The sequence below is a fragment of the Mustela lutreola genome, chromosome 8 (genome assembly GCF_030435805.1).
Source record: "Mustela lutreola isolate mMusLut2 chromosome 8, mMusLut2.pri, whole genome shotgun sequence".
NCBI lineage: Eukaryota > Metazoa > Chordata > Mammalia > Carnivora > Mustelidae > Mustela > Mustela lutreola.
The window spans coordinates 147,826,093-147,841,969 of record NC_081297.1 but is presented as its reverse complement, the minus strand read 5'-3'; the positions used below and the strand labels follow the sequence as shown (position 1 = coordinate 147,841,969).

General features: G+C 53.6%; 1 protein-coding gene across 3 annotated transcripts in view; it reads right to left on the bottom strand.

Moving 5' to 3' along the window:
* Window positions 1-200: 200 nt before the first annotated feature.
* ATXN10 (ataxin 10) overlaps window positions 201-15,877 on the bottom strand; it is a 159,392-nt gene continuing 143,715 nt past the window's right edge. For all 3 annotated transcript variants that reach the window (XM_059187268.1, XM_059187269.1, XM_059187270.1), the window contains 2 exons: window positions 2,203-2,390; window positions 201-1,427 (listed from right to left, as the gene is read on the bottom strand). In XM_059187268.1, the coding sequence (XP_059043251.1) occupies window positions 1,425-1,427; window positions 2,203-2,390 (191 nt within the window). In that variant the 3' untranslated portion in view covers window positions 201-1,424. The remainder of the gene's footprint in view (window positions 1,428-2,202; window positions 2,391-15,877) is intronic.

Genomic DNA, 15,877 nt, shown 5'->3' with positions numbered 1-15,877 from the left:
CCTGTGGCAGAGGGGGGGGGACCCTCTGTTTAGAGGACAGGACGTTAACTCTTTGTGTCCCGGGAAAGAATGACTTCTTCGTGCACTTTAAATTTTGCAAAAGGCTTCTTTACTGATGGAGTGTCATAAATGAGAGGGAAAAAACGTTATTCACAGATGACCACGATTCTAGAAGCTGACGTTTTTTCAGACATAGAGAGTACATTAGCACAGGGGACCACTTTTATTTCATTCTGAACATACTTGAGCTGTTTTTACAAAAGCCATTTAAAGGACGACTACAAAAAACATCGGAAGCACTTTACTCTGGAACGATCAGTATTTCGGTTAACGCTTCTGGCAGAATCTTTCTATTTTGGAAAATTCAACAGGAACTGTGCAAAATCTCTAGAGAGCTTACAGTAACGGGCTGTCCAGGAATGTTCATACATGACCTCCCTCCTAGAGCTTTTGTTGCTTACATCAATGACCTAAAATTCCAGTGCTCGTTTAATCCAGCTCCAGCTCTGAGTACGTATTTGGTGGGGTGGGTAGAAAGAGATGGAAATAGAAAGATACAGGGTCAAATCTGCTCCCGCTCCCCAAAGCTACTTTAGCAATTCCACAAAGCGGAGCCGTGGCCAGACCTGGAGTGGCGTGCTTCAGGAGACCATGTCCCTGAAAGTGAATAGGACCAGGAATCTCTTTAATCCTGTGGTCCTGTCACAAAGTCCTCTTCACAGACGCAGGCAGCCCCTGGGAGCACAATGGCCCAGGAGGTCTCTTCCCGGGTGATTTGGAAAGAGAAGAGTTAATGGCCCGCACACTCTCCCCACTCTCTCCCCAGGGCCAGGCTCAGTGACAAGCACAGCCCAGTCCCTAAAATGAAGAGCGAGCTTCTCTATTCTTCAGCATCTCTCGAATTAATTAGCTGGAAATGAGTCTTGTCAATGTTTTGGAAAGGCAGAAAGGGTGAAAAGAGATTGCTAGAATTAATCACAGTGAGAAACTACTTCAACTGCCTGCCAGAGTGCGGAAAACCCAACAGGCAGAGAAGAAAAGGAACCGGGCTGATTCGCCATCTGAAGGAACAAATGGAATCCGATCAAATGCTCCAGGCTTTGCCAAATAAGGGATGCACCCTCCCTCGAGAAGAAGAATTTATTATCTGTTGCCACAGTAAGTACAATGTATTACTGAAACGCACACTGTATCCATGGGGACAAAGGCAAACCAGACAGTTTCTAAAGCAAAGAAACAACAGGATACTCAGGTACTTTCACTTTCAGAGCTTACCCACATCGAACTCTATTATCTAAAGGAGTCACGTGTTCCTGAATTTACACTTAGTAAATCTTCAAACACTTGCGATTTCACATACTGCAGAAGATGGAAAATCCAGGAAACAGATTCCAAAAATTCAGGTATTTTGATGGAGAGCTCATTCACTAAGAAGAAAAAAAATAGAACAAAATGACAGATATAACAGATCTATTTTTAAGAGTCATCCAAGGCGGGTGGGGAAACAGCAGATTTTGGTCAAGAGCGGAGAGAAACCTGGAACAACTCGCCCAGCATTCGACAGGGAGATGCCTGTGCTCTTCACAGTAGCCTTCTCTCCACCAGAAAATCCAGACACTTTGACCATGTAAAAATTCTGATATGGCTTTTCTATTTCCCCCCTAAAATGAGTTTGAACTTTTCAGACAACAGCAGCATAAAGCCAGGACAACAACAACCAAAAAACCCCCAAATTATTGGCAACTAAATTTCAGGCTTTCTTGGCCATTTTAGAAAGTAAAGTGCTTCCAGCCATATTCTCCAGAAATTCAAAAGATTCATCTGAATGATAAGGAAAAGGCAAATGTATGAACATTCTTGAAATGCATGTAAAGTAATGTTTAAGGGATATGTAGGGCTTTAAAATGCTTCATTAGAAGAGCAGTTTAAAATCAATCATCTAGGGGCACCTGGGTGGCTCAGTGGGTTAAAGCCTCTGCCTTCAGCTCAGGTCATGATCCCAGGGTCCTGGGATCGAGCCCCACATCGGGCTCTCTGCTCAGCGGGGAGCCTGCTTCCTCCTCTCTCTCTGCCTGCCTCTCTGCCTACTTGGGATCTCTGTCTGTGAAATGAACAAATAAAATCTTTGGGAAAAACAAACAAACCTGTCACAGGCCGAGGGGACAGGGCGTTGGGACCCAGAGGGGGCCCCGGCACACTCACCAGTGGTGGCGGGTCACTAGTAGGCTTCAGAATCAGCTTGTCGCCTCTCTTCTCCACCTCAAAGCCCATCTTTTTCAGCAGGGACGCGTCCGCCAGCCCCTGCTCCTCCATCTTGGCGATGAGGTCTTGGTTCTGACTGTTGTCTTCGGTGAGGTTGCGGATGGCGTACACCACCCACTGGGTCAGAACTGGGGGCCGAGTGAAGGAATCTGCCGACACAGTTCCCCGTGTCTGAGGTTCACGTGAGCGTGACGGGAAAGGGAGGGCAGGGACACAGCATCAGCGAACACGTTCTCACGGAGCGTGTGCTACGGACACGCCGCCCAAGAGGGAGTAATGAAAAAGCGGGAACACAGGCACTTACATGTATGTCCCACGTGTGTGCGCCCACGTGTGTGCCCGTGTGACGGCCAACACGGGGAGGTACTTGATCGAGATTTGATGAATGAACGAGCAGGGAAGCAACATCTGAACTCTGATCGCGTGCGCGCGCACAGAGACCCGTGGTGCTGAGCCGCCGGGGAAGAAGACACGATGGTGTCAGTCATGAAGATGCCAAGTGGGAAGCAGACAGGAGACTCGTCTTGCCCGAAGCCAGCTCCGTTATAAAGAACTGCTCCCTAGCAGTCAGCACAGAATTCCCCTCATTCGGCTGCACTTGAAGGAGGGAGCCAGAAAGCCTTTGAAGGATTTGCTGCGTCCTCTGGCCTGGCTGCACCCAGCCCTCATCTGCACCCAGCCACGTCTGGGCAGCATCGGCCACAGCAGACAGAAGACAGGACGGCTGTGTTAGTTAGCAAGGTCTTTTCTTGAGTGACCAAGAACTGTGTAAATCTCAGGAAAGCATTAAACCTACGTTGTTCTAGAAAAGACTGCAGAGAAACCGGGTACCAACTCATGGATCCAGGGACACAAAAGCGATGCCCAGAACAGCGGGCCTGGCACTCTCTGTTGGTCCAGAGGGGAACAGCAAACACCCAGGGGAGTAAACACTTTCTCTGAGAAAGCAAGACCTCCCTGCTCCCGATCGGACGGACGTTGGCAAGAAAAACAGTCCCTTTCCCCTGACTGCCCCATGCTTCCTGTGCCGGCATTTCTGATGTCAGAATGGGGTATCTGTGTCCCCCCCACGATGTATCAGACTCTTTAGCCTGAAGGTCCTGGCTCCCAGCACAGCGGCGAGGCCGGGCCCCTCGCTGGACACGAGGCCACAGAGAAAGGCTTCAATAAAGCCTGTGGCTCTTTCTTGTAGACTCTGAGACAGAATGCCAATCAAACTGCTTCCCCAGCCCCGTAACCTCCGAGTAAGACCGTAAGGAACGAGCCTGTCCACTCAGGTGAGATGGCGGAGGTGCAGGAAACACGACCTTCATGTTCAGGACAGATCTTCAGGGGTTTTACGAAGTTACTCCCTCCCAGTCCCTCTGACATGCCCACACTGGTTCACAATCCCGACAAGGCCTTCGAGCTCTCCCCCGATCACAGACGCTCCACGCGTCCCTGTCCCTCCCGCCTGGGGGCGCGGGCAGCCCCGAGAAGAGGGTGAGCAGATGTGTGCTGGGGCAGTGACCCTCTGCTCTCTGGAGGTCTATCATTAGGGGCACTCGTGAGGATAAATGACTGACCTGTTCCAGATGGCACAGAGTCGGAATGGGTGGTGCCCAGCTGATGCCGATTCTGTAATTAGTCGTCCCCCTTCGGTGGGAGAACATCCTTCTGCCATTTACCTGTCATTCTTCGCTGAGAAGGCCCAGCACCTTTATCAGGGCTGTTATTTCCTTTCTGGAGACAAAAATACTCGAATGCACAAAGCCTAACTGTAACGTTCTCACCCTTTTCCACGATCACCGGACCCCCATTCTACACCAGTTTAGAAAGAATAAAAGGGAGGATTGTGGACAAAAGCTTCTACCACGTTAGTGAATTTCTGAACCATGAATCATGTGCTGCAAGCAATTTCTCATCAAGAATAACATCACTCTACAGGTTCACCTCCTCACTTTTTGTATGGAAAGGGAGAAGCAGGGTCAGGAGACCTGACTGAAGGAGCCAACCACCGACGGGTAAACTTAGGCAAGAACAGATAGAAGACTGAACTATTTTAGCTCACGTGTCAAATTCCTGAATGCCAATGATAGGAAGCAAAGCACTTCTTTCTAAAGCTTCCTGGTAATTCACTGAAATGTGACTGAAAGCAGGAAACCCGAAACCCCCCTACATGCCCCAGAGCTCCTGGAAACGGGGTGGGGGTGTGGCTCGGTCACGGAGGAACCGCGCCAGCCTTTCATGCTGCCAGGCGAAAGGCAGGATGTCTCTGGAGAATGCACTACCGCCCAGAGCGGCAGTGGTCAAACCGTTACTGGGCAAACGAGACCCCTGCCCAAGGGCTACCGCGTCCCTCTCCTGCCAGGCACCCTTGACACCAAGTGGGCTGCGAACACTACCAGTGACCTCGGTCTGCGTCTGTGCGTCCACCCAAACACCCCGTGAAGTCTTCCTGCGCAGGTGCGAGGCCTGCGCGACGTGTGACCCCGGGAGTGACATCTCCCCACTCAGCACGTGGGCGGGGCCGTGGGGACACGGCGGGACCCGCACAAACGTGTTTTTCTCTTGCTCTCAGGGTGGTTTCCTGACTCAGGGCTCTGCAGGCTGGAGGAAGGGGAAGACGGGAAACCCACCCACATGCAGCCCAGGCGAGAAAGCTTCGTGCTCTGGGTCAGCAAAAGGGTCGGGACAACAGCCCCCAGGAGAATTCCCACCACGTGGGCAGACGAGAGCAGATCTGTCATGCTCCTGGTGCTGAGGCACCCGAGGCGTTTTGTGAAAATCCTGCCCCCGTGGCTTCGTAGCACCTCACCCTCACAGCGCCAGGAAACTCCACACTGACAGGCCCGCCCCGTCTACCTCCCGGGAGAGAGCAGCACAGACCTGGCAAGGGCGCTGCTGCCAGCGGGGCCAGCACTGCGCCAGGAACTAGACGCAAAAGCCGTGAACTTCTCGGGGGACAGACCCCCGGCACAGCCCCCAGATGGACAGCCTAGCAGACCAGGCAGAAAAGCCTGAAGCATAAGAGGCATTTTTGTAGTTTTCCAAAGTCGGTGCTCGGAGGGCCAGAGGACAGAGCCGAGGGAGAGGAGGGGCGGGGCGGAGCAGGGCCACAGGCGGGAGCCGGCTCCTAGGCACACCTTGAACGTGAGAAATAACCAGAGGACAAAACCACCCGCCTCTGCACTTAAATGCGCGCTTCACATTCTTATGTAAGGAAAATGGTACTTGTTTAAAAGAGGAGGATTTCATGGAGTCGGAGCACAGCGTCCTGCCGCACACTTTTCCTGGGCAGAGAGGAAAGACGCGCTCTGCCCCTCCGCCCCCCGCGAGCGCCCGCACTCCGGGCCGGTGTTGTCTGGCTACAGATTAAGTGCCGCACAGACGTGCTCGACTGGGCCCCGATTTCTCGGGAGAACATTCTAGGCCTGCTGTCTGGGCTCTCTCACTTAATGATAATTAAAAAACCAAATTGAGTGGTTGTGTCTTTCATAAAATTCGGTCTGAAAAGAGAAGCACTGAAACACAGCCCTTACGGGCGGGCTCTCACGCGCGAGCCCAGCTCATGAATATGCATGGCGGTCCTTGTTAGCGTCCTGAAAGCCCGGAGCCCTGGGCGGCCCTGAGTGTCACTAGGGAGATTAAAGCGAGTCCCAGTTAATATTCACATGGCCCTCTTGTTCCCGCTCTGAAGAGACAGACGGAAAGAAAGAGTGGGGGAGAAAACTAAACATCTTCCAAAGTCTAATCCTACCAACACGTGAAGTGCTTTATTGTGTGCTCAGCTTTAGAGAGACTGCTTCTAAAGTTTCCATAGCTACTGCAAATACAAGGCGTGAGCCTGGGAGCTACAGAGCTACCTTGAAAGGGCCCTGCCAGCAGCGACCTCGAGCAAGGACGCCACAGGGCCAGCCGGCTCCTCCGCGGAGGGCTCCGGTGTCTGGAAACAGGCACAAGCACAAAGACCGAGCGGCTCAGGACTGCTGAGCTTGGGAAGGGGGGAAGGCCGCTCCCGGGACCCGAGCCACGGCCCCAGGTTCAGAAAGACACAGGCCCAGCACCGAACCTTGTGGCTTGGCACAAGCGAGGTGATGAGGTGTTCACGGGCCACAAAAATGGGGGCCGGCAGATGACACGATCTAGGAAAAAATACCGCACAGCAAGGCTATTACTAGCTAGCACATGTATGTGTCAAATTCATTTTACAGATTATTTATTCGAGAGAGAGAGAGAGAGAGTGAGAGAGCGCATGTACACGCAAGCCAGGGAGGGGGAAAGGGCAGAGGAAAAGGGAGAAGCAGGCTTCCTGCGGAGCAGGGAGCCCGAAGTGGGGCTTGCTCTCAGGACCCTGAGATCCGGACCTGAGCCGAAGGCAGACGCTTAATGACTAAGTCACCCAGGCGCGCCCCAAATTCACTTTAAAGTCAGGTGAGTGTAAACACTAAAGCTGGAACTGTCCGACGAGGAAGACTCCCTCTAAGAAAGGCAGTATCTTTCAGTTACTGGACCAGAGGCACTTCCAAAGCCCTGTGCTGTATGGGAACGCAGGGGCTGGGGTGGAAGACAGGGACTCCCTTCTGGTCAAGCTCTGGCTCTCCAGCTGAAGATTGCTGAGAACGGAGGTTGGCAAATTAGGGTTTGTGTTTCTGTGCAGACACAAGTTTAGTTTTTGTATCTTTAAATGCTTGGGAAAATAATCAAGACTACTCTTAGTGTGTGACACGTGAAAATTATTTGAAACTCAGACTGCAGTGTCCAGAATAAGTAAAGTTTTATTGGTACGCAGCCATGCCCATTCATTTATGTACAGACTCTGGCTGCTTTTTTGCTCCAACAGCTGAGCTGTGGGGCTGCGGCAGAGACAGGACAGTGGGCACAGCCAAAAATACCTATGAAAAGGTTGGCCAACCTCTGGCATAGAATATGGAAGGCATCAGTAGGTATCTGTTGAATTTTATAAACGAGCTTTTAAAAGTACTGGCATTAGGGGCGCCTGGGTGGCTCAGTGGGTTAAAGCCTCTGCCTTTGGCTCAGGTCATGATCCCAGGGTCCTGGGATCGAGTCCCACATAGGAATCTCTGCTCTGCAGGGAGTCTGCTTCCCCCTCTCTCTCTGCCTGCCTCTCTGCCTACTTGTGATCTCTCTCTGTCAAATAAATAAATAAAATCTTTTAAAAAAAAATACTAGCATCGAAAAACTTACATTAAATTAAAACAATTTAAATATATTAAAAGATTTTGCTGATGTGTATACATATTATATGTCCTATATAAATACAATGCTTTATATACTGTGTGTATATAGATGTATAATGGATACATCTAGATTTAATAGAATCTCTACTAGGCATATATCCAATAGACATACTGTATTTTAGAATCTACACTTAATTTTTGCTTCCAGGATATATTCTTCAACATTACTTGTAGACAACAAGCCCACGTATGGCAAGGGATTTATGTAGTGCCTAATAAAGTATACTATTTCATAGAGCAGAGAGTATGAAAAATCTTTTATGAGGCTGGTCTGAGAAGACGACGTTCAGTGAGGCAAGTGCACTTTCAGCAGGCTTCCCCCCAAATCAGTAATAATCTTTGCTAAAGAGGAGGATGGTGTCACACAAGCTCCATATCTAAACTAGTATCTTCACAGAATTGGTAAAATTGCAGAATTTTTCAGAGTGCAAGAAGGGAGTTTAGTTTAAAACGGTTCGGGAAATGCTTTACGTTGCTAAAAACCAAAATACTTCTCAATATGTCATGTCTGCCAGCCCAAGACCCAGCACGGGCCGTGGCATCGGAAGAGCGCCTTCTCTTCCTGCTGCGGTGACCTGCTTCCGCCCTCCTCCGAGCCGCTCAAGCCTGAGGAGCCGTCCCCGTGTCGGGGGTGGCGTGTTTGGGGTTGGAGGGGGCGTTCCCTGAGTCCTAACCAACCTCAGCCCCGCTCTCCAAGTCTTCACTTTCTGAGGGAAAACGTGGCACTTCCCAAACTGCTGCCCGGGGACCCCTGGGCTCCCCTGAGCCTTCCGCGGGAGGAGGAGCTCACGCAAGCCAAGGAGGACTTGCGGGTGCAGGCGGTGAAGGAGGAAGAGCCCTCGCGGCTCAGGGGCGTTGGGAGGGTAAGCAGGGGCCGAGCTGCGGAGGCAGGAGAGGTGGCAGTTTAGCCGGACGCCGAGCAGGGGAGGCGGTCGGGCAGGAGAGGTCCTTGAGGAGGGACAGACCCAGAAACCACCACCAGCCTTCCTCCCCAAAGCCAGCCACGCTTCTCCTGCACAGGCTGCCTCTACCTCCAAAGGATGACATAGGTCACCTCACTGCCCCCCCGTCTACGGTCTTCACACTCATGTGTCACTCAGCTAACGACACACTCTTCTCCATCAGAAAATTAGAGTAGGAGTCTCTCTAGCGTGGACTGTATCCGGGGGTCTCCCTGCTGGAAATCCGTATGCCCAATAACCATCGCAAAACCAGCCATTTGGCTCCCTCTTCCCTCTCCAAATCGTTGGTCGATCTGGTTTCTAACTTCCCTCCACAGTTTTGTATTTTAATATGAGGGAACATCTGTGGTTCCCGTGTCTCAGCGTCGTGCCAATTCCTGCTGCCCGGGCCCTGCGGTGTGTCGTGTCTTAACAGCATTTACACATGGATGGACGCGTCCTCTCTTATTTGCCAATTACCGGCTAGTTGTGAATCCCGGGAGTGGTAAAAACAAGAATGCTGCCGGAAGAGCCGGGCGGCGGGGGGCGGCTAACTGCCGGGTCTGCAGATCAGAGGTCCCATCTGAAGAAATAGAGTAATACTTGGGGGTGGTATGTGCTCCGAGAAGGAGCAGCTCATCTTCTCGGAGGGAAGAGTCATCCCTGAAACACCATCTCTGAAAGCAGAGGCTGTCTGCCGGCCCCGAGATCCCTCGGGAACCGGGACTTCAAAGGAAGTACGGACGACAAGGCCCAGGAAAACAAACCAACTCGGACGGTTCGGTGTCCATGCAAATGTCAACCAAAGACATCCTCTCTCTGGGCCTAACCCAAATCGGCACTCTCTTACTCCCTCAGTGACTCTGAAACAAAGGGCACGTTCTCTGTCCTCCGTGCGCACAACTTACTTTCCGTAAGTGGAGCTTTTCCAGGGCTGGTCCGACAGTGACCACCTCACGGGCTTCCTCCCCTCTCCCCAGCCTGGACCGTGCCTCCAACCCCACATGGCCGGCCCCATGTCCTCGGCGGCAGCTCGCTCTGGGCCCTTTACAAATCCCAGATGTAGAAAGGCCCAACATCCAAGATGAGCAAAGAAGACGTCGCTGTCGCCGTGACCAGCCAGCCTGTGCATCTGGCATGGGGGTGACGGGAAGACGACACCCGCCCTCCGTCACCACACGCACTCCCTCCCCACTCCACAAGCTTCTGTGGCCGAGTGAGGGCCGCGCGGCAGGTACCCCACATCCACGGGGTTTGGTGGTAAAGGATCCTACGGCCCTGAGACTAATTTCGTCCATTACGTATTCTGGAATCATCTTACCAGCCACTTGAAAGCATAGTGTGGTACGAAGAGTCAGAGTCTGGCGTCCGTGTCACACAACAGGTTTTGGGATCAGAAACAACCAATACCACTTCTAACTTAAACCACATGAAGGGCTTCTGGGGCCACGAAGCCGTTCCGTTTGTATCCGGGGCAGCCCTCCCATGTCGCTTCTGAGATGCCAGCCCAGCCCCCACATGCCGTGTGCTCGGCCGGGCCCGAACATGGTGGGCAGGGCCCAGAGACTCAATGGCACGGGGAGGATTCCTCTAGAGCCCCTCATGCTGGGGGTGCCTCCCCTCCGTGACCCCCCGCTCGGTGCCCCTTCTCAGGCTGCTGTTCCTTCCAGGGAACGTGCGCGCCTGTGTGCAGGTGCTGCTGTCCTGTCCCCGGGGTTCCCGGCACACAGAGAGAGACGCGGATTGGCTGGACGAAGGGCCGTGGCTGCCTGCCTTCTCTCTCCCTGGAATCTTCCGCACCATTGGGACCATGTGTGAGACGTTACTGAGTAAACAAATGCGGACACCCAGCGCTGCTCGGAGTTGGGCTTGGTGTTGCAGGGGGAGGTGGCCACGGCGGACGTGGAGACCGAGGCAGGAGAGGTTGTGCTGGCCCCCAAGATCGTGAAGCCCTGAGGACTGACCGCGTGTGAGCAGACGGAGCGCAGCAGAGACAACCCAGAAGCCCCAGGCCCCGTGTGCTGGGCAAGAGGACGCTTGCCAGGTGCGCTGTGCCCTTCGGGATAAGGGACTCGCTGGGCCACTAGCTGCCTCAAATGAACTTCTCTTCAAAGACGACATTACTGCTGCCTTTGATGTGAGCATGGCTGGGCTGGAGGACTGAACCCCAGCAGAGGGTCAGACCACTTGATCCTCTACAAACGCACCACGCCACAGGGGCGCACAACCACCCCATTTTACTGATGAGAACACAAGACACAGAGGCTCGAGCTTGTCCGCGGTCACACAACCAGAAGGGGCCAAGCCAGGGTCGGAGCAACGTGGTGACGTGGCTTCCAAGCACTTGCAAGCGGGCACACAGGCAGGGGGAGAGGTCTGCAGGAAGGGCGGGTCTGCCTTCCTCACTCTGACCATGAGCTTCTAGACTTTGCCGATACCACCCGTTAAAAGGCGGCTAGGTTTCCTGACACTTGAAATCAGGTCCCTGTCTCTTTGAAGAAATCCCAAACAGGACAGGCTGGGAGATACTAGAGCGACCACCTCTGTGAAATTACCTGGGAAGCGGCCAATGAAGAGTTCAAATTAAATTAGTATTTGGGGCAGGAAGAATAAGTAGTGTCATCTACATGACGGAGACCAGGGCTGGCCTAGCGCTGACGGCGTCCCACGTCACGGAGGCACAGCTAAGGGTCAGAGATGCTGCCGAGCTACTGAGGCTTAGGAGAAGAGCGAACAGTGTGGGGTTCTGGCAGACGGGTGACGAGAGACAGCGGGCGCGGAGAGGCAAGGAGGCTTCTCCTACTGTGTACACTAGGCACCGAGCATCTGTTGTCACTGTCCTTGGCCCAGAAGTCACTAGTCACCTGGGGGCAGTCTGCTCCACGGGTACCCCATGGCCGTCCTGCGCGCCTCTCCCCTGCTCCTTGCCACACCCCAGAAAGTCAGCAGGGGGGCCCTCCCTGCAGATGCTGGGTGGCCTGCTGCAAACCAAGCAGGGGAGGGGCTGGCGGCTCTCATTCCTGCCGTTGGCTTCTGTTTCCACCACTGACACGCGAGCTAAGAGCGGAGCGCAGAGCAGGAAGCTCGCTCCTCCTTGTTATGGGAGGAGCTCTGCTGGATCCATTTCAAGGTGACGGCGACCTCCAGCAGACATTGATCATGTGCAAATACCTTCCACAGTTACTGGAAATAACTACCATGGACCCTCCAGATGATATAAAGGCCATAGTTGGTTGTGACGGCGACATTAAGTTCTAAAGCTCCTCCTGGACACTTGTCTGTCTTAAAGCTTCGAGAACACCGGCTACTTCACTTTGGGGGTAAAATCTCCTTCAGTTTCAGACATCTAATACCCCAACACGTTTTTCCACCTCTACACCGACATGCTTCTTCAGCACGACCCCGGAATGAGCACAGGGTGTAGACACAGACAAGCGGCTGGCCCCACACCCGGCTTCCGGAGAACTGAACCACCATCTAGTCACCCACGCAGCAGACGGGAAGACACTGCACTCCATGCGGGGGACACCACAGCTCCCAGCATGGTCACGTGCCTGCCCCTGTAGCACCCACATTCCCAAGACCAACGCATCGGACAGGAGTGGTGGAGGACGCGTGAGGAGGCACTGCCAGGCTGAGGCCCACGGGAGACAAAGAAACCAGTCACCTAGTCACCTAGCGAGCTCGGGCAGACGGCTGGGGGCTGCGCACAAGCCCGTGGCACCAAGAAACATCGAGGGGGCCCCTCAGTGGCTGGAGCGAGATGTACGGGGCAGAGGTAGGCGGACACCGCACCTCCTGGGCGTTCAGGAGACGGTAAGCCATCTCTGTTTTATTCCAGTACAATTAGAAGCCACGGGCAGGAGCGAAGCAGAAAATTCAAGACACACTCCTGGGCAGCTGTGCGGACAGTGGTTTGGAGAGGCAAGTGTGGGAAGCTGGGGGGGGGGGGTCCATGAGGAGACCCCAGGGGCCAGAGGGAGGTTGTGGAACAGGACAGGCCTAGGCTCAAATCCCAACGCTGCCATCTCCAAAGATGTGGGACTTTGGGCAGTTTACACAAGCTTGTCGGGGTAAAGCTGCTTGGGTCATCTACAGGGACAGCACCTGGCACCCAGCACTGTTCAGGGACAGCAGAGGGCCCCGGGCAGGCTGTGGAAGCCCGGCTCCTGTCTGGCCTGGGGCTTCATGACCCCCGTCTCAACTTCTCCTATTTAGTGAGGGGGACGACGACATTCTCCAGCGTGTCAGAGGCTAATCCAGGACTCAGACGAAGCTCTTGGCTCCCGGAGTGAGAAAGTACAGGTTCTAAATGCCGTGCCTGCTCTCACCAGCAGAGCGCAGAGCCATGGTCGGTTACAAAACCTTTTTGCCTCCACTTCCTCTTCTGTAGAATGGGGTCCTGACAGGCTCTGTCTCACAGAGTGCTCATGGGGTTTAAATAAAATCCTGAGGCCCGGGATGCAAGAGGCTAGCTCTGCTAGACACATGGGCCGGCCGCCACTGCCTCTGCTGCAGGGAGCCCCCCTGCGGTCAACAAAGCTGGGCCACAGCGAGAGCTAGACTCGCCTGTGTCAGGAAAAACCCTGTCATTCAACTGTCAGAACCAGTTAGTTCTCTGACTGCTACCCACGTGACTGCTCAGTGCATCCCCGAAATCAGTGTCCCCGCCAGCATCTGATGGCACATGCGGGTCTTGTTAAATGCAGCAGCATTCCTGGGTTTCTTCATTCTCCCTCTGTCACTTTTCAACGAGGGGACAGGGCAATGGCGATCACCATGGAGGACGAAGGAGCAGAAACGGTGTACCTGCGCACACGCACCTGTGTGCTCCAGAAGCATCGAGTCAGGATGGGCATAGGCTGATGCCACAGTGCTGCTGACCTTCGTGAACATTCATGGAAAGCAGCACGGAATTCCAGCTGAGTATCACAGTCCCAATGCTACATGACAGCAGAAGCTGAAACAATGAAAGAGGGTCTTGCTCGAACTGGGATCATGGAAGACTTCTCTCCAATACACAGAATTTATTTCAAACTGGACGAACCAGTAGGGGTTGGCCAGTGCACACAGGGGAGCAGCCCAGGTCGAGCAGCAGCAGGTGTAGGCCTGGGAGAGGGAAGAGCCGGAGGTACCAGTGGAAGAGGGAGGCCAGTGCGCCAGGAGGGAAATCAGGAAGGGCTGATGGGCGGGGTGAGGCCGGGAGGAGGGAGGTCAGGAAGAGGCACCCCCTCCCCACCCCTGCTCAAGCCAGCCCTCACTACAGAGCCCTCTCTTTGCCAGGAACATCTGAGCACCTGTCCTCAAGGTACCCCCACCAGACCGCAGGCCTCACGAGAGCAGAGAGGGGGTCTCCTCCTTGGCCAGCACTGTGTCCCCAGCAGACAGCAGGAAACACAGACAGAATCCACAGATGGAAGTGATGACAGACACCAGGGACCTGAATCCAGCAACACAGGAAAAGGATCGTGCAGGAAAGGCTGTTTAACATTCGAAATTGGCTCTCCCGGCTGTCAAGACGGTCGTGTACTACAATGAAGACGGTATCAGGTAGGAACCATGGAAAGCCAATCTTCTGAACACAGAAGAGAAACAGAATCATACCTATGGGACAGTGACACGTGTCCCGCAGAGCCAGGGGTGAAAGGAAGGTCTTCTCGTGGTAGGGCGACTACAGAAGCACGGGAGGACAATGAAAACCTGCACCCCGGCTGCATGCCTGGTAAGAGTGAGCTTCTGGTAGACCTCAGATCTGTCAGCAAGGCAGAACTACAGAGCTGCCAGCAAAAATACAGAAAGAAGCTCTTCCAGCCTCAGGGTCTCAGTGAGACACAAACCCACTAACCACAGAGGGAAGAAAAAACTCGCCCAAGCACCCCAGAAGTCAGATCAGAGTCCGTTCTGGAAAGTCGTGCTGGGTAAGAAGGGGCCCAAACGAGCCCTCCAGGGGACAGGGCCGGTCTTCTGGGTGACGGCTGTGGCGTGTGTGCGTATGTGGGGACACCCACACGTTGTGCATAGTACACTGACCTCTCAGTAAGAAAGACACCTAAGAAAAATAAAAAACAAGAAAATAAGACAAGCCACGGATCGGAGAGACGCTTTCAATTCACATAAACGAACAAACGAGTCACACCCTGAATACAGGAACTGCTTCCATGTCTCAACTGAAGAAAAGGAAAGAAAATGTAAATAGAGACAAAAAAGTATCTGGTGGCACCTTTGTGACACGGGAAGTCCCAATGGTCAGCAAGTGTCAAAACGTGCTTGTGACTGAGGACAGCGTCTCCCGCAGCATCCCGGAAGCGCGCTGTACGCGTCGGAACAGCAAACATCTTAAAGTCCCTATCAAGCGCCAGGGAGCACGCAGGACGGGAGAATACACTGGTACAGCCAGCTCTGAAGAGTGTGGTGTCACGGAGGAGCACGCTCAAGGTAAACAAGCTGCAAGACGGAGATTCCAGAAATGTTCGTGGCGCCGTTCACGATCGACGGTAGCAGCCCCCAAGTTAAAATACCTAAATGCCCAGCAACAGCTCAGAGAAAAAGCTGCTGCCGGGAGAGAACGCCGTGAGCCGTCGGCAGTGATCTGGAGGGGGGAGTCTGCTGGCAGGTGACAAAACAACACAGGCCAGGACTCCTCGTAAGCCGATCCGGAGACGGCCAACCGCAGCCCCTTGCGCGGGGAGGCGAGCCCACCGGGGAAGGGCGACGCGAGCCCACCGGGGAAGGGCGTACGCGGCGGCGGGCTCGGCACAGCCGGGCCAGGACTCTGTCCGCACCTGGGAGCTGGTTCCGCACACGCCTGCTTCACAATCTTTTACAAGCGGTACCTATATACTCTTCCCACTTCCCGGTAAGCACCTTCTGTGTCAAGGCAGAACAGTCTCGAACACTCAGCATGACAACTGAACTGGGCCTAGAGGTGTGGGGTCCGCCAACTAGCCTGTACGAAGAAACACTGCCCCTGACACCCCAACCTTCCGAATCCCGTGGGTTCTACGGTCTCAGCGATGGAACAGCAGTGCGCGGGCATCAGTGCTCCAGCAGCCCGGTGGGAGGCGGCTGGGCACCTTTGCCTCTGTTTCCGTCTCGAAAACCTGTTAGGATTTCCTAGTGCTTCCTAATTACACACAGAAGAAATACCTGAATAAGAGGGGGCTGGCTTCTAGAAGTGCTTTAGAAGAGAAAGACAGAAATTGTTTTGATTCTGACAAAATCTGATTTCTCTAACCGCCCCCCCCCCCAAAACCGAAGAAAATGTGTTGATTTTTTCTAGGCTTTTCCTATCCTCACCCAGAAAGTGTGGATCTTTATCCACATCTGACAAAGTCACCATTCTGTGAGCTTCTGTAAGAACGAGAAATTCGGCCGTGAACCAAACACGAAGACAAGCATCTCTTGTAAAAGTGAGGCTCGGCGCGGTCATGTGAA